At 39.4% G+C, this 20,793-nt stretch overlaps 1 protein-coding gene across 1 annotated transcript in view; it reads right to left on the bottom strand.

Moving 5' to 3' along the window:
- LOC129168198 (collagen alpha-1(XI) chain-like) overlaps positions 1 to 20,793 on the bottom strand; it is a 96,390-nt gene that overhangs the window by 55,072 nt on the left and 20,525 nt on the right. Inside the window, exons 5-11 of the mRNA XM_054753193.1 lie at positions 16,395 to 16,523; positions 9,217 to 9,306; positions 7,264 to 7,347; positions 5,852 to 6,160; positions 4,861 to 4,926; positions 1,507 to 1,548; positions 1,052 to 1,114 (exon numbers count right to left, since the gene is read on the bottom strand). Of these exons, the coding sequence (XP_054609168.1) occupies positions 1,052 to 1,114; positions 1,507 to 1,548; positions 4,861 to 4,926; positions 5,852 to 6,160; positions 7,264 to 7,347; positions 9,217 to 9,306; positions 16,395 to 16,523 (783 nt within the window). The remainder of the gene's footprint in view (positions 1 to 1,051; positions 1,115 to 1,506; positions 1,549 to 4,860; positions 4,927 to 5,851; positions 6,161 to 7,263; positions 7,348 to 9,216; positions 9,307 to 16,394; positions 16,524 to 20,793) is intronic.

The raw sequence follows: 20,793 nt of genomic DNA, 5'->3' as shown, positions 1-20,793 counted from the left end.
ATCCTCCGGCTCAGCGCAGGTGTGATTTTTTTGGGTCTACCACTTGACTTTTTTTGTTCCATAATGCTCAGGATCTTTCAAAAAATGTAGAATGACTGTCTTACTGCACCCAACCTCAGCAGCAATGGCACGCTGCGAGAGGCTTTGCTTATGCAGCTCGACAATCCGACCACGTTCAAAAGGAGAAAGCTTCTTAGCTTTAGCCATCAGGAGATCATGACAGTGTGAATGCCTGACAGAAAATGAAAATTTTGAGCAGATTTTGGTCTGTGGTCTTAAACTTTTGATCAGATGATAAATTTCAGGATTCCAAATGTTTTTGTCTCACTCCAACTTCTTGCTTTTGCATATTGTAGCTGTACTTAAAACCTCACTAAGATCCAAATGAGCAAAATGCAAATTCTAGCAATTTTTCAAGTGGTCTTAAAAATTTTGATCAGGAGTGTATATGCCTACACTCTTTACCCTCGAGACCATTTTGGCCCGATTGACTCCCATTCTAAACACAGTTTGTGGTAGTCCAAGTTTTTTTTTTTTGAATAAAGTCTCATTAGGTCCAAAAAAAAATAATGCAACCAAACCATATTTGGTGTTCTTCCCTTTTTTCTGTCAAAAAGGGCATAAAACAAAAAAATATGTACTGTATATCGTAAAAAAAACCCAAAAGAAACTGTGAAATTGTTGAAAAGATGATGGGAGGGAAAAATATTCATACATATATGTATTTTTCATGACAGTTCTATGAGAGGGGACCGTTTTCAAGCCTAAGATTAAAAGGGTTTAAAAAAAACAACAAAAGTCTCATTAGCTCCAAAAATAACAATGCATCAAAATCAATATTCAATCACCCAAATATTCCACTTCATACCTTATTTTATGTTTATGTTACTGTATGTTTTTCCCTATGACATAGGTCCGTTTTGGGGCCTTAGGCTAAAAACTGTACCTTCATTTTTAAGGGGCGTGAAGGTTTAATGTAGATACTGTATGAGTGGGAAGTGTGTGTCATACATTCCAAAAAACAGCTGTAGTCATTTCTACAGTAACTCACCCTTGCACCGGGATCTCCTGTGGGCCCTGGGGGACCCTGCAACCCTGGGGTACCCGGGATACCCTAAAAAACAGACACAGACAGACAGACCAACACACACACACACACACACACACACACACACACACACACCCATACAGACAGACATACTTTGAGTTCATTATATCCCAAACCTCTGCTCCCCAAGCATTCCCACCACAGGCGCTTCCCTCCATCCAACACTCATCATGCATTGGCCAACAAAGACAGAAGCTTCAAAAAGAACCCCCATCACCCCCTTTTTGGTCCCTCTCTCTCCCACACACACGCACACACCAAACACACAAACCAAACGCACACAAATACTCCAGCACCACTGACTCTCTTTCCATAAAGGCATTTTTCTCCCCCCACTCTTTAGCTGTTCTCCATGTGTGGAAAGCAGACAGGAGCACGGGTAAGAACGTGATACTCACTGCCTGGCCAGGGGCTCCTTGGGGTCCTTCTATAAGCATCCCCTGAAAAAAAACAAGAGGCGATACAGTAGCGTTGAAAATCCGCTTTGAATCTGGAGGGGAGAAATGACAGACAGCTGCTGCTGCTTTGTGGCTTTGAGGCCGAGGAGTTTACTTATTGCTACAAGCAGTATTTCATCTACTCTGCAAGCCATTCTTTAATGTGCGTGTGGTCAAAGATTTGGATGGGAGGCTATGGTGGTGACACAGATGATACGGGAGGAGAGTGGAGGATATACTGCAAAAATGAATGTCAAAGATCCTCTATATGACTAGAGCTCTGTGTTGTCTTTATGCCAAAAACATGTTAGTCACTCCCAAGTTTTGAACTGGGCTGCCCATTGGCGAGCCTTGTTGTAGCTAGGATTTAGCAAATAGCTAACGACATTTTTCATGCCTGACATCCGTGATGTTCTGGTGTAACGGATGCCAGACAGTGTGGCTGTGTAAAAGTACGTTTGTAAACCTGACTTTCCTGACGCCTTAAGAGTCGGGCCAGACATTGAGTTGACAACTCGGGCTTTTAGCTCGATGCCTAGCACTCTTGACTCTTATTCGGTGGACCCTGGGGACGTGCGCAGGGGCAGACCAGTTATGTTACATGCGTTAATAGAGGTTAAAAGGTTAGCTAATGTCCAATGACTTACCTCATATTCATGACATTTATTATGGATGATGTTGATTTTAGTCAGTAGCTAATCAGTTAGCAATCTGCTAAAACAATGATTGTGCAGTAGAGGTACCACCAGTAGTGTGCAGGAACACCAGTTTTATAAAAAATTAAATGAAATGATATTGGAAATATGTCAGGCAAGTAAGTTAAGCAAGCGGAGGTATCAAGAATGGTAGTAATTGCAAGGCAAAAATATTTCTGAGGTGGTACTCGGTGTAAAAAGTTTCAGAACCACTGTTCTACATATATCACTGGCTAATGTTGCATTTGGCAAACTTAGGAAGGAGGAAATATCTCATCCGGAGCTTAAGTGGTCCGAACTTTAAGCATTTGAAGACAATTTAAACAACACAAAAAACGTCTGACAAACTCAATTAGCTTTGGCGGTACATTTTAGTTGTTACACTGGTGGCTGGCAGGTATGCTAACAAAAAAAATCACTTTGCCAGTACATCATGGTAGTCAGTTGCAGTTCCCCTTGTCAGATGCCGGAAATTTCTGATTTCCCAGTTTTATGGAATGCAGCATAAGTCTGATAGCTTGCAGAGGATATGTAATTACCTGCTAGAAGGAAAAAAAACAACAAATATCTTTCACATTCATTTTAAAGAGGCAACTTTATTATAGATTGAGGTGGTTATCGCAAAATGAATACAGAGATGTAAGGCATAATGTAAGGTACGTATATTTATGCTATTTAGAAGGCAGTAGTATGGCTAATAATCAGCCACTTAAGTCAGGGGTGTCCAAACCTTTTCCAGAAAGGGTCACATAGTGAAAAATTTAAGGATGCAAGGGCCAATTTGACATTTTGCAAAGCAACACATAGGCCTGTCATGATAATCAATAAATCAATTAATCACACGATATATAAAAACGAAGTCGATAATTTTGCCCGCTCACACACGGCAGCAGCACTCCGTGTGCACTCACTAGCTGTGTGTGTCGTGTGCTACAAGAGCAAATACTTTCTTCGTGCCTGTTGTGTATGAATCTGACAATCTGACTTCAATTTTAGCCCGTTTGTGCATCGTTATTTAGTGACATGAAAAGGTTTGTTCCAAAGACAATGAAATAAATAGTACAAAACGGTGGAACGTATGTTTCAGGTGATTACTGAAGTATAACACCTCACTGTGCACCAAATGCATTTTGCTGCATCCAAAAAATTTACTTTGAGCAAACTCTGACAAAAGGTTACACCCCATTAAACGTAAACAGTGTATTCCACACACAATGTTGCTATAAGTGAATCACACAATGTGAACTTCAGAGTATTTCCGGGTTATTTCTCTTTTTTTGGGGTCAATATCAACAACAACAACAAAAGCGACACTGATTCAAAATCAGAAATATTGCGATTTATTGTGATTTTTATTTAAATGCAATTTTTGCTAAAAAGAGACGGAGTCCATTTTATCTTCATTGGGGTTTTTCAGTTTGTTTTTGTTTGTTTCATTTATTTTGTTTGTTTCATTTATTTTATTTGAAAGCTCTTGACATTCCAATTGCAATGTTAAATACTCTTGAGAAACTACAGTTGCTTTTGATACGGTGTACTCGCATTATTATGCCAAATATTATGATTACATTAATGAAAAAATATTATAACTGAAAAAATATTGAATATAATACCGTTTATCAGCAATAATTTGTGGGATAATTATCGTCCAGAGAAATCTGTTATCGTGACAGGCCTAGCAACACATGTACATATGCCAAGAAATTATATATATTTCAAGAAAAAACTGCATCTCAAAAGCCCGTTATTAGTATCAACTTCACTCTTTGCTTTTTTTTTCCCCTTTTTTTCCCATTTTTGCTGTTTCTTTTTTATTTTTCAAATATTTCAAGTTTCTTCTTAAATAACCTTAGTTCATTTTCTTGTAATATTATGATTTTTAAGAACATGTTTATTTGTTAATATTTCACCTCTATGCTACAGAAATTACATAATTTTCCCTTGTAATAGTACAAGTTTATTTTTGTAAAATTGCACATTTTTGTCTCATTAGAATATGACTTTTTCTCTAAATATTTTGACTTTATTCGTATGAAATTACAGCTCCTTTTACCATTTCTGCTGTTGTCGTTTCTTTTAAAATTCCAACTAACTACTCTTTGTTCTTGTACATTTTCATCTCGTAATTATAAACTTATTCCTGTAATATTTTGACTTTATTCTCATAACATTATAACTTTTTCCACAACCAAATTTTCCAAAAATTACAACTTTATTTTGTTTTGTTTGTTTCTCATGATTTTATGACTTTTTTTTCCATTTCTGCTGTTGTTGTTGATTTTTTTTATGTTCCAACTATGTCAACCTTCTTGATGACTTTATTCCCGTAATATTAATATTTTGACTTCATTCCTGTAACATAACTTTTTCAGTAACCTAATTTTGACTTTATTCTTGTAAAATTACAGCTGATTTTTCAATTTTTGCTGATGCTGATTGTTTTTTGTTTTTTTTCAGTTTTCTTGTTAAATGATATTTTTAGAATGTGCTGCGGTCCAATAAAAAATGTTAAACATGTTAAAATATCATTCTGTCACGTTTTAATAGAGAACCTGGGCAGTGAATTACCAGGTAGACTCAATAATAAAGTCAAAATGTAGCATTTAAAGCCATCACTTACAGGCTCAATGACGGCAGGTTCTCCCTTCTCTCCTTTTTCTCCCAGGTAACTTTGACTTCCTCCCACCTGCGAAAGAGAGGAACCACATCATGAGCCTCCTTTAACATCGTAATGTATGTTTATATTTCAAGACAGCTCCAAGGTGAGACCAACACGAAGCAGATGCTCTGTCCTTGTTGGGTGTGCCCTCTTTTTTACACACAAGACACCAATAAAAGCACTAAAAAAAGCCGGACAAAGTACTGACTCCTCTTCTGCCAGCTTCAAAAGGATTAAAGGTAGGCTGCTCGGAAAAATAAACCTCAGGAATAATTTCGTGAAACGCTATAATTTGGATCTGGATCAGACTCCTCAGCTTCCTGCATCCAAAAAGTAGCAAAAAGAAAAAAAAAGACAGATGCCAAGTGAGCACAAATGCAAGGGGTCCTTACCTGACACTATCCATACATGGACTTCACATCAGAAGAATCCCCCAAAACCACCAAAAGGCAGGGTGCCCAGGAGCTACCCGCTTTATATACATGAAAGGCTGTGTGGGAGAGTCTTGGCGGGCATGTGTGCTTCAGGGTTTGTGGACTGGTGAGCGCTAATAGCACGTTGGAGATTAACCCGAGGCAATTTGTGACTTCCTGCATGGAGAATCTTGATCGTGAAGGCCAGGAAAGTAGCCAACATCGACACTGCAAAATGTCTGATCTGACATAGATTTGATTTAAACACGCATCAAGTCCAGGTGGCCAAATACGTCATCACGGCAAACGGGGTCACATCTTTGCTGACAGCAAGGTGGACATCTGTGGGATCCTAAAGAGACACGGTGTGTGTCTCGTCTCTGCTCGGAGGAGTGTTTGCATCTGCTGCATTCAGAATGCTTCAAGCTACAATCCGACACCAGCAGAAACAACAAACAAAACAAAATGGCATTCCGAACGCCTCTCCAAACAAATGCTCCCACATTCCCTTGGCTAATACCCTTCATTTTCCCACTTACGCTGCTCTCCCTGAAGTCTGTCTCTGCCGGAACGCCGGGTCCAAACTCTTCCTCCTCGCCCGTGGAACTGGTCTTGGTTTCGGTGTTGGTGCCGTAGTCACCGTAGTCGCCATAGTCTAAGGGCTTCTCCCCAAACTCGTTGTTGTCGTATTCCTTCAGGTCATACTCCTTAAAGTCGTAGCTATCAGTACCAGCGTCCACGTTGCCGTTGGTGTCCACTGAAGCCACGGTTTCCACAATGACAGTGGGGTCCGCCCCGACCTGTTCCACACCGGTGACGTAATCGTCAACATTTTCCTCTTCGTACGTCTGAAAAGAATCCAGCAGGGGTAGATAGAGGAGATTGGTGACAATATAAAATGTCATTTTTATTATTTATTATTACTATTATATATACATAACTACTGTACTACTACTGTACTTTTACCATTTTTCTTTCACCTCATATTTGGTGTCAAATGCTGATACTATGTGGGAATGCATAAAGGTAAGTTTTGATGCCTTATTGAGTGCTAATGTGCACGTTTGTCTCAAGTGAATTCATGCTAGCACACTGCCTTTTACCATACACGTCAAACAGCGATGTAATCATCTCTCTGGAAAAACTCAAGAGATAAGATAAATTAGATTACTATAATGTACGAACCCCAATCCAAGAATTACCACCAAACATGACTCGGTTCTTCCTTGGCCTCAACTCTGCACCGCTCCACAGAGAAATTGGTTGAGTAGCTTTTCAGTAATGCCATTGTTTTGAGTATTGGTCGAAAGAGAAGTTAATAGAAATTGGACATAGAATTTTGAACTTCTGTAAATGATAGAAAATCCAAATTACGCACTCATGTCTTGTTAGCACAACTGTACTATGATAAATCTACTATTATAAAAATGCAGAAGTAAGGCATGTCATGTCGCTTTGTAATGTAATGTCGCTTTTATATCCATTTTTATGCAGCGATTGGTCGACGTGGTTCATGCAACAAACAGCCCTATTGCTTGGCTTTAATCGCCCAAATGTTCCTCATTAGGGTACTTATGTTTAGGGCAGCTAAGTACAAATCAAGGCAGGACCTGCCAAATTGGGGAAATGTCAGAAACATTTTTTTGCTGTCTGTCTACTAGCTTTTAAGGCTTCAATAAGTGACAAGGTTTTCCCGCTGTGGCCTTTACGACACATCAGTTCTCATGGGAAAGAAAACAGTAGCGTAAGACTCAATGGGTTTCGACCACCAGAAAGTATCGTTTAAATGTCTTTTGGAAACAGCTTATGACTGCGGAAAATAAATGTAGGCAGGTTGTAAATCACGTCTACGAGCTAGATAATAACCAATGGAAATGAGACCACATTAGATTGACATTTTGAATAAACAGTAAGCTGCCTCTACTTAACGACTCTTGGCTAAAAAAGTTACCTGGCCATTTGTGGGCGTTTCAGGCTGACTTCCGTCCACTGTGGTGTAGTCGTAATCTGTGAAGTAGTCGCCGCCCACTACAGTCTGCAATCACAGCAGCAAATGCAACTTACCGTCTTGATATCACAGCATTTTTATTTTAAAAAAGACCAAATTTTCTCATTGTCAAATCTCATAGAGGCCTCATTTTAAATACTTTTATTCATTTGTGGATGGAAATTGAAGAGCCTTAATAAACATTGCACAACAACACAACCCTGCAGTTATTTTGGCATCTTTTAAAAATGTGTTCATCTAATATGACACTTTTTTCAGAAGTATGGGGTAGTACTAAAAGGAAAGGATGGACATTTTACTACTATTGCGTCTGTGTAGGCTCTCAGTCGTACAGGAGTTGTCCATCGAGGGAAAGGCTTCTTGAGACGTCATCTGTACTTCTGTGAAGAAGGTGTCGGACGTTTCGCTCCTCATCCGAAGAGCTTCGTCAGCGAACTAATAAGTGCTGGTAGCCTAGGCCTTAAATACAGTAAGAGTGGGCGGAATTGGTGTGCCAACACCCTCCTTCTATTAGTTCCTTACACTAAGACTGGGAGGAGTTGTGGTCTAATCCTCTCCTGCCATTAGCACCTCTGATAAAAGGGAAGTGTCGCTCCCTGATTTGGGTATGAACGACTCTGATACTGGCTCGTTAGCATCTATTGTTCTGGCTCGGCCCTGGCTCCACCTCATTTGCAAGACTAAGAGCTGTGGGTTTTGGTCTCAGTAACCTGCTGAACACAGGGTCCAAATTAAACCTCAAACCACCATTCCGATTCAATGATGGGTTCTGTTGTTGGACAAAAATAGCTTCCTTTACTCCTCTTTCAGAGCATCTGTTTTCTTTGGCTAAAATCTTTACATCACTGTCCTGAAAAGAGTGATTGGTTGCTTTAAGGTGTAGATGTACTGCTGATTGAGGCCCACTAGAATTGGCCCTGCGATGTTTATCAACATCGATGTTTATCTTTACATCGCTGTCCTGAAAAGAGTGATTGGTTGCAGGGCCAATCACTCTCAAGAATCCTTTCCCTCGATTTTACTACTATTGGCATTTTTTGTTAAATGTTATTTATTTTTTAATGTATAACATAGCAGACTCATTCTTGCTGAATGTTCCATGCCAGTGTCATATCAAGCATTGAGTACAGAGCACAGCGGAACCTGATGAGGCGTTCAAGTGCACTGTGTATTTCTGCGCAACAGAGAAATCAGTACATTTTTAAAAATTTACAATGGCTGCAAAAAAGTTACACAAACTTTGATAGAGAAAGTGAGAAAGACAATTGAAGTAAAAAAAGAAGTGGTAGCAAAGTAGGAAGGTAGTGTCTGCTACAATAGGATTGTAATTCAAGGTTCCTTGTTTATACAGGCTACAGGGTGAATGGGTTAACGGAGACGCTAAAATGTTTATTTATCCATCTCATTCCTCATTTACATAGGATTTCATTTGTTTTCTGCATGTAAAACTATAATTATGTTCTATAAAATGTATTTTTGTTCATATTTTGGGTGACTGGAACGAATTCATTTGATTTACATTATTTCTTATAGGATTAGGTTTTCATATGGTTGAGTGAGATTCCACTGTACATACTGTAACTCAACTTCCCTTGGTTTGGATCAGCAACTGTAACAGCGCCTCTGCTGGTTGCAGCCAGTATTGCACTCCATTTTGCCTCAATTGCTTCAAGATGCAATGAATCAGCCATAAATCCAGCACAACTGACACAATCTTTACTGCGGTGTTGTTGGATTAATGCTTAAAATCCTTGATATGTGTGCACGTCATACATTCCCAACCAAAATTATAAACACAACAGGGATGAAGAAGAAAAGACAGACAGACAAGAAGAAGTTATGTAAAAGTGTTCTTCATGACATCTGCCATGAGAACTGTATTAGTAGAAGCGGTACCTCAGTCTTGGCTCCTTCGGTTGGGGGTGATTCAGTGGTTAACTCTCCTTCACTGTAGTCATAGAACTCACCATATTCATAGTTAGTGTACTGTAAGGGGAAAACGGATGGGGGGGCGCATCAATAGGTGCTATCATGTAAATAGTATTTACATGGAATGTAAGAGCAAAGCAGTAAAACCATTCACTTCCTATCCATGCTATTTTACAAATAACATGATCAACTCTAACCATCCATGTTATCATTCCAAAACATGGATGAAGAAGAAGAAACTTGTTTCTTTTTAAAACAAGACGTAATGCGGTCAAATGTTGTGCCGTAGGTCTGAGTGTTAGCAAAAGTCACAGGCTTTTCATTAATGAGCATCCATTAAAAGAAATGTGCTGCCCTTGACTCATTGTGGGAACGACAGCAAAATAGCAGGCAGTAAATTAGTTATAACACAAAATAAATGTGTGGCCTGAGAGCTGTAAAATAGCCCATGTAAATGCAGTAGGAAATTGTCAGCGCTGGGGATAACTTTGCTGTTTATTTACAGCTTCAAAGTCAAACCGCACAGGAAATCAGCCCAAAGCTTCAAATGTGGGAATTGTTGCTAGCCTCAGTTAACGTTTACCTTTGCTCTTCGCGCATTTACGGATTCCAGTCGACTTTGGGGAGAAATGATAGGCATGCTAAGCTAAGATATGATAAGATGAGCTAAGTCAGGGGTGTCCAAAGTGCAGCCCGAAGACCATTTGGGACCACGGCTGTTTTTTATTGGCCCTCAGCACATTCTAAAAATAGTACCAATACAAGTTCAAATGAAAAAAAAAACATTGATTTTAAAGTTTTCCCATCATGCATTGCGTCTGAGCAAAGCACTCATTGGTGCCTGCCGGGGTGCTGCGATGATGTCAGCCTCCCTCTGGGCTCTAGACTCCTCTGGCTCCCTCTGGTGAGCAGAGGCAGCATTGCAGCACTATCCGTACATCCATTTTCTATGCTACGTGTCTTCCAATGAAATGTTTTGCTCAGATGCAATGCATAATAGGAACAATTTAAGATATATATTTTTTCATTTTAAACTCGTATTAGTACATATTTGCATATTTCTTAGGCACCCCTTTTGAGTGTTAAGTTCCTGTGTGATGAGTTTAGTTTAGTGTTCTTTGTAAGATGACACTGTAAGTCAGACTGTTATATTGAGTAATGACCTCCTGCAATTTCCAATGGGTTGACACACTCGTTGTGAGTTTTTGGTCCACACAGACTCGTGCGTGCCACAATATGCCATTTTATGACGTGAACATGTGCGGCTTATAGCCCGGTTTATATGTGGACAAACCTGTTTTTTCCTCTAAATTTAGCGGGTGCGGCTTATATGAAGACAGAAAATAGGAACATGCTGTAAATTAATCGTGTGATTGGCCTTCTGCACACACAATAGATGCAGCTTAGTTACAAAAATGGACCAAAAGTGCTCACAGTGTACGGTATATTTATTTAGATGTGGATTAAGCCTAATTCCTGGCATGCTTTGGTCTGCCAGAGCAAGGATCAATATTACTCCCTTGACAACAACTGTAGACATCATGAAAACAATAAAAGTTGCAGTGCTGGCTAAACCTCTGTCGAGAGGTCACGCTCGGGGATGAGGGACAGCCAGAGCGGCGAGACTGGCTGATGGGGATGGGGGAGCAAAGTTGGTGGGTTTGTGAATTAGACAAGATTTACGATGCTCTGATGAGTGCTCAGCTGAAACGAGGGCCTTTCGCCGCAAGTCTTGGATGAATTTGCACACATATGGACACACACACTCCTCCTGTTTTACTCCTGCTTCCTCTTTTATCCCAGCTGCAGACTTGTGGCTGGCAACTGTGAAGCAGCGTCGAGGCTGAGGTCTCTGTACGCTACAATATCAATATCAAGTGTGATGAGAAGGGGTGTAACGTTACGCCAGAGGTGTCCAAAGTGCAGCCCGGGGGCCATTTGCGGACTGTGGCTTTTTTTTTTATTGACCCGAGGCACATTATAAACATACAATTAATCAAGAAAATGAAAAAAAGGACAGCAAAAATGGAAAAAAAAACAGCAGTAATTTTACAAGGATAAATTTGAAATATAAAGAGAATAAAGTCATAATATTACCAGAAAAAGTCATAATATTGTGAGGAAAAAAAACATAATTATTGAAATAAAACTAAATAAATACATTACATTTAAAGTTTAAGTATTACAGAAAAAATATTTTCTAAAGTCATCATTTTATATAAAACAAATAAAACAAAGAATAAAGTTACAATTCTGGGAACATTATGTTGGGAAAAAGTTTTATGAGAATAAAGTCGTAAGATTATGAGAAAAACATAATTATTGAAATAAAAATAAAATTTAAATTTAAATTAATGTTGAAATATATAAAAAAAAAATTTCCAAAATCATCATTTTATGTGAAACAAACAAAACAAAGAATAAAGTTAAAATTGTGGGAAATTTTTTTTGGGAAACAGTTACAATATTAGGAGACTAAAGTCATAATATAAAAAAAAAAGAAGCAATTTTCTCAGAATAAAGTCGTAATATTATGAGAAAAAAAACATATAACTTTTTAAATAAAAAGTTAAATAAAAAGTTTTAAATAAAAAGTTATATCAGAGTTATATTTTTCTTCTATCAGCGGGCAATGATCCAAAACACACCAGCAAGTCCACCTGTGAATGGCTGAAGAAAAACAAAATGAAGACTTTGGAGTGGCCTAGTCAAACTCCTGACCTGCATCCTATTAAGATGCTGTGGCATGACCTTAAAAAGGTGGTTCATGCTCGAAAACCCTTCAGTGTGGCTGAATTACAACAATTCTGCAAAGATCAGGGGGCCGAAATTCCTCCACAGCGCTGTAAGAGACTCATTGCAAGTTATCACAAACGGTTATTGTTGCAGTTGTTGCTGCTAAGGGTGGCCCAACCAGTTATTAGGTTTAGTCCGCAATCACTTTTTTACACTGGGCCGGGTGGTTTGTATTTTTGTCCCTTAACAATAAAAAGTTTCATTTAAAAACTGGCTTTTGTGTTCAGTTGTGTTGTGTAATATTTATATTTGTTTGATGATCTGCAACATTTAAGTGTGACAAGCATGCAAAAAAATAAGATCTCAGGAAAGGGGCAAACACTTTTTCATACCACTGTATATTCCCATCCTCACCTATGGTCATGAGCTTTGGGTCTTGACCGAAAGGATGAGATCGCGGATACAAATGGCTGAAATAAGTTTCCTCCGTAGGGTGGCTGGACTCACCCTAAAAGATAGGGTGAGGAGCTTTGTCATCTGGGAGTAGAGCTGCTGCTCCTTCACAGAGGGAGGATCCAGTTGAGGTAGCTCGGGAATCTAGTCCGGACGCCTCCCAGACGGCTCTCTGGTGAGGTGTTCCGGGCATGCCCAGCTGGGAAAAGGTTCCGGGGCAGACCTAAGACACGCTGGAGGGATTATGTCTCACAGCTGGCCTGGCAATGTCTTGGTATCCTCCCGGTGGAACTGGCCGGTGGCCCGGTGGCCATGGACTGGGAAGTCTGGGCTTGTTTAATGAGACTGCTGCCCCCACGAACCGGACCCGGATAAGCGTAAGAAAATAGAATGGGAAGTTCTCAAGTTGTCATTTTATGTGGAATTAACAAAACAAAGAATAAAGTTGCAATTGTGGGGAAATTAGGTTGGGAAAAAGTTGTAGTATTACAAAACAAAAGTTGCAATTTTAGAGAGAAGATGAGAATAAAGTGGTAATACTATGAGGAAAAAAATAATTATTGAAATACAAATAACATAATAAATTAATTGAAATCTTTATTTAAACTAAAGTTGAAATATTAAAGATAAAATATTTTCTAAAGTCGTGATTTTATTTGAAACAAACAAAACAAAGAATAAAGTTTCAATTCGGACAAAATTAGGTTGTGAAAACATTATAATATTACAAGAATAATCGAAATCTTTTGGAAATTACATCAGAACCTCACAAGAAAATGTAAATGTTGAAATATTTGGAAAAATACAAGCGTAAAAATAGAGAAACAAGCCAAAAAAAAAGCGTAATTAAGGAGAATACTTATATTGATTGATGCTAATACATGTTTTCACCTATATCACAAAGCTGAGATGCAAGCTGTTTTTCCTTGAAGTTTACAGTACAGGTATATAACTTCTTAGCATCGCTACATGTGTTGGTGTCCAAAATGTAATCTACAGTATCAAAGTGGCTCGATGAAAAGAGTAATAATGGTTTGATTTGGTACAGACTTTGGCTTTAAGGTCACAGTTGGGTTCATTTTTGGGTACGATATGGGCAGCAAATGCATAAAACATAAAACTGCTTCGCTTTTGTGTAAACTTTCATTATTTTTAAATTAAGCATAAAAATGAAAACTGTTACCAAGTAATTCTTTAAAAAAACAATACAAATATGTTAAGTTATATAAAATAATAACTACATTTATAATATAATATATATAAAATAAAAAATATATAATAATGTAATAGAAATACTGTATAGTATACATATATAATAAAAATAAAATGTGTGAATGATTATTTTCTTTGTAGTCTTATCCACATGCCTTCCTGCGTTTACGTATTTCACCGGGGAAGCCAAGTGTTTCCAAACAGGAGACTTCAGCCAGGAATGAGGGTTTTCAAGCTCTGTCTTCTCCTTGGCACTATCGCCAGCCAAAGGCTGGGCTGCACTGTATTTGTTTACCGAGTGGACGTGTAGTCAATCCATGAGGCCGTTTCGCTTCCTGTCCCTCATTTAATGTGTACCGTGTGGGAACTTTGTACGGTACAGAGTCTTACTGGGTTCCCATAGAGAAAGATCTGATTCCAAATATCGTTACACCCCTAGACTTTAGAGTTGTGGTGGGGGAAAAAAGCGAGCTGGACTGTGCAGCACATTCCAGATGTAATGGTGACGATGAATAAACTATATGTGTGTCGTTCCAGGAGCCAAACTGATCCCTGCTGTCTCTCTCCACTTGACAACCTCCTCGTCTTTTTTTTTGTGGCCTTCCAGAGTGAACTTGATGATGAAGCAACATTTTCCAGCACTCGCTCCCACTGTGCAGTCGCTGCTTCCAAACAGACAACCGCTCAAGATCACCATCAAGAAAAGCAAAAAAAAAAAAAAGTGGACTTTTCCAGGTATTGGGAGCCGTGCACGGGGAAGTTAAAGCTTGAATTTCGCAGGGAGTCAGGGCAGAGCCTGCAGAAGTCGTTAGCGATATAAATCACGGGGCCACTCCAAAAGTGGGCTCAGGATCCGCAGCAGGGAAAAAAGTTTCCAGCATGAGCTCATCAGTTATTTGCTCTAACACTTGACGGAAAAATATCATTTGACAGCAAGAGTTTGTATTAAAAAAATAACATGAATAAAATGCTTTATTTAAGAGGTTGGCTGTCATCAAACGATGGAGTTAAAGCGTTAAATTATCTGCTTTTGATGTGCAACAAGTGACAGATTGATTGGGGATTTAGAAAGTCAACAATAAATTGTTTTTTAAGGAGCTCTAACATGTTTTTTTAAACACTTTAGACTCAGTTCCACCTAATACATATTTCTCCACTGATAAAACAGAACACATAAAAGTGCAGGATTATTTCACAATAAATCACAATAATTTCACAGCCCCATTCATAGTGACACATTTTGGATGAATTATATACAGCACATTGTATTATATGTTAACATTTGATCATTTTAATACTGTTATAACTTATATAATAATGTTTGATAATTGTTGCGGGTTTTACATTTTAAAGGCCTTTTTAATAACTGTTTGTTGCAGCCCTTCTTAAACACCCATTCCCTTCCATTGGCTGTTGTTGTTATCATTTTTAAATTTTGTTTCAGTTTAGGTTTTCATAAATGTTGCTGTATTTGTTTTTATTGTGGCTATTATGGTATTTTTTATCCACTTATTTGTCTTTTAATTTTATTTGAGGTGTTTTAGATGTACATTGCTGCCTTTTGTGAGTTTCTGTGCCTTTTATTTATAATTAGGGCCCGAGCACTGACGTACAAAGGCCCTCTTGAAACTGCTATGTTTATTATTTTATATTATATACATTAAACAACTTTTCTTCCATTGTTGAGGGCCTTAACGTGCATGAAAACTCACCAAAATTTTCAATTCCATTTGGCAAAAAACGTGATATTCCAGGGGTCCCGAAAACCAAACCCCAAACACTCACTCATTAGCGGCCCCTTTAAACTTTGAAAAAAATAGCCTCAGCCACCAGTTTCACAGAACATCATAACATTTCGTGGCAACGTCCATCATGACAGGAGGCACAAAAAAGTCTCAAGACCCCATGTTCCAAAACAAAAAGGAAGTCGGCCATTCTGGTTTCCAGTGGCAATTTTGGGCAAAAACCAGGAGCTGCATTTCAACAAACTAGTCCTAGGTACCAGTCTGTACTAGACTAGACCAAATCAGCCCAAATGAAAATCACGGACATTATGACATTATTTTACGAAGGATTTTAGGCTGTTCCATAAGATGTGGGCGGGGCATAGCAACAAACTTTGATGATTTGCCACTAAACCACGAAAAGCGTTAATAACTCAGTTCCACAAGGTCAGCGCTTCATCATAATTGGTACATATCATGAAGACGGCACCTTGAAACTACACATAGGTCACTTCCTGAATTTCTCCCACTGCAACCCGGTGGCAACAGGAAATGAAATGCGCATGCCCTCCGACTCACGTGAACCCTGAGTTGCGTGTGGGTGCGAGGGCCCGTTCAACACTGCCCGCAGCTTTAATTATGTCTTTTATTTCTGATTCTGTACAGCACTTGGGTCCACTGTGGTTGTTTTAAAGTGCTTTACAAATAAAGATGGATTTTGACGTTTCAAAGTGTCCATTTTCAGTTGTCTTGCGTACTTCGTCATCCATTGCTACGTCTTCTCCTCCAAAGACACAAAGTTGCATCCTTGCATCCCTTTTTGTCTCCCAACTGTAACTGTTTATAGGACGAGGAACTTAAGTGGACACCACCTGCATGCAACTTCTCCCAGCCAATCAGTGGACAGCATTAATGACGATAATACAACTGTATGATGAAGTATAATTACAGAAATGTACACTAAGTAGTAGAAAAAAAAAACTTCTGGTGTTTTTGCCCAAATCTCCCCCTCACACTGACCTCTTCCTCGGGTTCCTGGGCCTGGGGGGTGTCCTGGTGGCTGGGGGTTTCACAGTCAGGGCTGTAGTGTTCACAGTAGTCATAGGCGGCCCTGGGGTCAGCCACGATCAACAGCTGCTGGATGTCGCCCTGAGACCGGGGAGAGGACAAACAGAACTTCAGGAAGTTGTCTACCATCTTACTTACTTATGGTTAGTTTGGCGGCACTGAGCTAAAGCTCAAGCAATGAATGCGATGACAACCACAGAACAGAGAAAGGAAGGAACTTAGCTATGGGATAGCTCAGGGGGTCAAACATTAACAGGGGTTCACTTCTTTTTACGCTTTTTACACAACAGTTAATACTGGTTTTATGATGGCTTTAGCCGAATTCTGTCCTTAGAAAGATAATAATGTGCACTTTTGAACGGTTATTCTTGTGGTTATTTGCTGAGATGTACTCCTGCATACTGAGGGGTGTCTCTCTCCTGTAGCTAAATAAGCTAACCAGAGAGTGTAAAAGTGTAAAGTGCAAAAGAATGTAAACTGTAAAAGAGTGTTCAATATTATGGTTCATATTTCCATTCCAACTACAGGTATTACCACAGATACAGTAAGTACGACTGTTTCAATTCAGTATTATCACTGTTGTTATTATTTAGTCCTCTCCATCAGGGTCTTTATGGCCGTCACAGACATTGGCTGATGTAGTCCTGTTTGTTTCTGTGGTTGTTGTTGTTGCTGATGTTCTTGTCTCTCTCTGTATTGTCTCCCCTCTTGTCCCCGCACTGCCCCCTCTGTTTTCTCTTCTCTTCTTTTCTATCAACTCTTGCTCAATTCCGGCCGCTCAAAATTTGCATAACAATAAACATTAAATAAAGTCAAATAAAGTCTATATCACAGGAGTATCTTACACTTCTCCCTTGCAGAGCAAATCTGTTTAGCACGGAAGGGCATCTAGATCAACAATACTACCTGGCCCAATGGCTGGACAGCACAAAAAAAATCATCGTGTGTACGACCAATACGTATGTAGCTAACAAACTACATGTACACTACCAGTCAAAAGTTTTAGAACACCCCACTTTTTGAAATTCAAGTCGCTCAAGTCCAATGAATAGCTTGAAATGGTACAAAGGTAAGTGGTGAAGTGCCAGAGGTAAAAAAAAAAAAAAGGTAAGGTTACCCAAAACTGAAAAATAATGTGTATTTCAGAATGATAGAAAAAGGCCTGTTTCAGGGACCACAAAATGGGTCAACAATTTACAGGTGTTCTGCAGAAATGGAGGTTGATCAATCCTTGGCAGTTGGTGCAACTAATTCCTACAGGTGTTCCAAGTTCTGGAGTACTTACTACCTCCTCTGTCTGCATAAAAACAGTGTTGGAAACACTGTGGTATTACAGTATACCCTCGTGAACATCAGTTGAACAGCCTTGAACTGGAGAAATGAATTTGCTGCCACAAAAATGGCAAGAAAAAAATATTAAACAATGGAAGAGAGACAGACCGTCTTAACACTTAAAAATGTAGCTTTTTGTTGCAAACCTTTTGGCCGGTAGTGTACGTACTGTACACACGAGACATTTTTTTCTTTTTTCAGTGTTTTACATCCGTTACGTATGTAGCTTCCAGCGTCTCAGCGGTGCAGTGCTAATAAAAGGTGACGGTAAAACAACAAGCAGGATGTGGTGGTGCGGTATGGGTTCAGCCGTCATCTGCTGATATATAAGGCAATGAATCAAGGCTTGAGGGGAGTCTGCAACCTATTGTAACATCTGCCAGTCCCTGCAGATAAATAACACAGCTCCGTATTTATCTCAGGACGTCTGGTTTTCATGAGCTTTTGGAAAAGGAAATTAGATTGCACTATCAGCCAAACGCCTCACTTTTTTTTTTAATCGTCGTCTTCTAAAGAATTGCTTCTGCACGTGGAAGATGTTATTGATACCCCAAAAACCGCTCAAGTCACCTCAGATGACCTGCCTGGAGACATGCAGCTACACTGAAGGTGATGAAAGCACTTCCTTGTGGTTTGCAGTAGACTTTACGCAAATATTCTCAGTCAGCAGCTAACTTGTTAACTTCATGTGTTGTGCTTTTTCTTTGGCTTTGGTTTGTGACGCCACCACAGAAGGGTACCAGTTACAGCATAGAGGATACGTGTGATGATGGGCCATGAAACATAAAATAGAAGTTAATGCACATGTCTCTGTCCTGGCTGCTCAGTACACAATGCCAATAATACAAGTACAAATTTTTTTCAGTAAGGAGCCTTCAGTTCAGTTCAGAGGTGTACCGAATTCCCACACAATTTGCATTAAAAGTGAGTTTAGCTTAGCATGAAGGCTAAGAGACTTGCGTTTAGTTTAGCGTGGAGGCTAACAGATTTGAGTTTAGCTTTGTGTAGTGTAGAGGCTAAAAGAGTTGAGTTTAGCTAAGCATGAAGGCTAACAGACTTGAGTTTATTTTAGCATGGATGGAATGAGAATATTCACCTAGCTAGGCACCTAGCATGGAGGCTAACAGAGTTGGGTTTAGCTTAGCATAAAGGCTAACACACTTGAGTTTAGCTTAGTGCAGAGGCTAAAGGATTTGAGTTTGTCTTAGTATGGAGGCCAAAAGAGTTGAGTTAAGTTTAGCATGAAGGCTAACAGACTTGAGTTTAGATTAGCACGGAGGCTAGAATAATTCAGTTATCCTAGCGTGAAGGCTAACAAACTTGAATTTAGCTCAGTGTAGAGGTTAAAAGCGTGTAGGCCAAAATAGTTTAGCTAAAGGCTAAAACTAAAGGCCTTAGCATGAAGGCTAACAGACTTAAGTTTAGTTTTGCATAGAGGCTAACAGACATGCGTTTAGCTTAGCATGGAGGCTAACAGATTTGGGTTTCGCTTAGCATAAAGGTTAATAAACTTGAGTATAGCCTAGTGTAGAGGCTAAAAAATGTGTGTTTATCTTAATGTGTAGGCCAAAAGAGTTGAGTTTAGCTTATCCTAAAGGCTAACGGACTTAGCATGGAGGCTAGAATAATTCAGTTATCCTAGTGTAAATGCTAACAGAATTGCGTTTAACTTATCATCAAGGCTAAAATTGTTGGCATTTCTTGTGTCGTGCGTTTACTCGCTAATTAAACACCAGTGGTGTGAAAGGCCAAGTGGGGAAGTGTCCATAAAACCAAGCTTTTCACAACGATTCACACCCTTTTTTTGGTGATATGAGTGATTCAAGAGTCCCTTTAAGTTTGGAATTGTGAGGAGGAGAATCGTCATCAGATGCCAGACATATGTCTAACACTACCCAGACAAAAACATCAACAGAAGCGCTGACATGCAGTGCAGATAAGGAGAAAGACAGGAAGAAACAGCAAAGCTGTTTTGGTGCATCGTGTGAGCTTCCCTGTAGCCACCATGTAAACACCCCACCATGCTGGATTCATGAAGCATCGAGAGGGATGTGGAGCGGATATCAATGAGCCGACAACAACAAAGACAAAGATGCGCTAAATCGTTTTGCTTGCTTTTGCATGAGTGCAAGACATCCTTTGTGACAACGCGGCGAGATAGCTGGACGACTGTGACGTTTGGGGATGAAAAAACAACAGCGATCACGACGTTTCCCACATGTTTTTATGACGTCACGCTTACGATAGAAAGGAAGAACAGGGACGGTCAAACATAATTCATTCCAAGACTATCCCCCTTGTTGTTGAAACAATTTTTACCCGCAAAAATAATGGAACTAGTGAAGCAGTTGCCATCGTAGGGCAGTAATAACTGCACAGGCAATTTTTAAGTCACATTTCAACATTCAAGTGCAAAAATAAACTAACCGCTATCTGACAAAAGGGCTCCCATTATGGAAAATGATGTTCTAACAGTAACATGTGTCCTTGGAGCCTGTTTATGAGCACCATACGTGATAGAGGACAACAACAAAAAAAACATGCTTCACTACACATCTTAAAGTAAAGCTGGGCCAACTATTTATCAGTTCGCTAGTTTGATCATTTCGTTTTTCTTCAGCAAAAAGGCTAACGTTATCCATCAGTCTGGAAAAGGTTGTATAGCCCTTTCTAAAGCCACTATCCATTATCCACAGTAAGCCATTATCCACAAATGGCAAAAACATGGCACAGTGGTTAACCTTCCCAGGAGTGGCCGGCCAACCAAAATTACCCCAACAGTGCAGCGACGACTCATCCAAGGGGTCACAAAAGACCCCACAACAACATCCAAAGAACTGCAGGCCTCGCTTGCCTCAGTTAGGGTCAGTGTTCATGACTCCACCACAAGAAAGACACTGGGCAAAAATGGTCTGCATGGCAGAGTTCCAAGATGAAAACCACTGCTGAACAAAAAGAACATTAAGGCTCGTCTCAATTTTGCCCAAGATTAACGGAAAATAGTCTGTGGTCTGACGAG

Source organism: Dunckerocampus dactyliophorus, chromosome 2 (assembly GCF_027744805.1).
Source record: "Dunckerocampus dactyliophorus isolate RoL2022-P2 chromosome 2, RoL_Ddac_1.1, whole genome shotgun sequence".
In the NCBI taxonomy this organism is placed as follows: domain Eukaryota; kingdom Metazoa; phylum Chordata; class Actinopteri; order Syngnathiformes; family Syngnathidae; genus Dunckerocampus; species Dunckerocampus dactyliophorus.
Note: the sequence above shows the minus strand (reverse complement) of the source record. Positions and strands in the feature narration are given on the sequence as shown.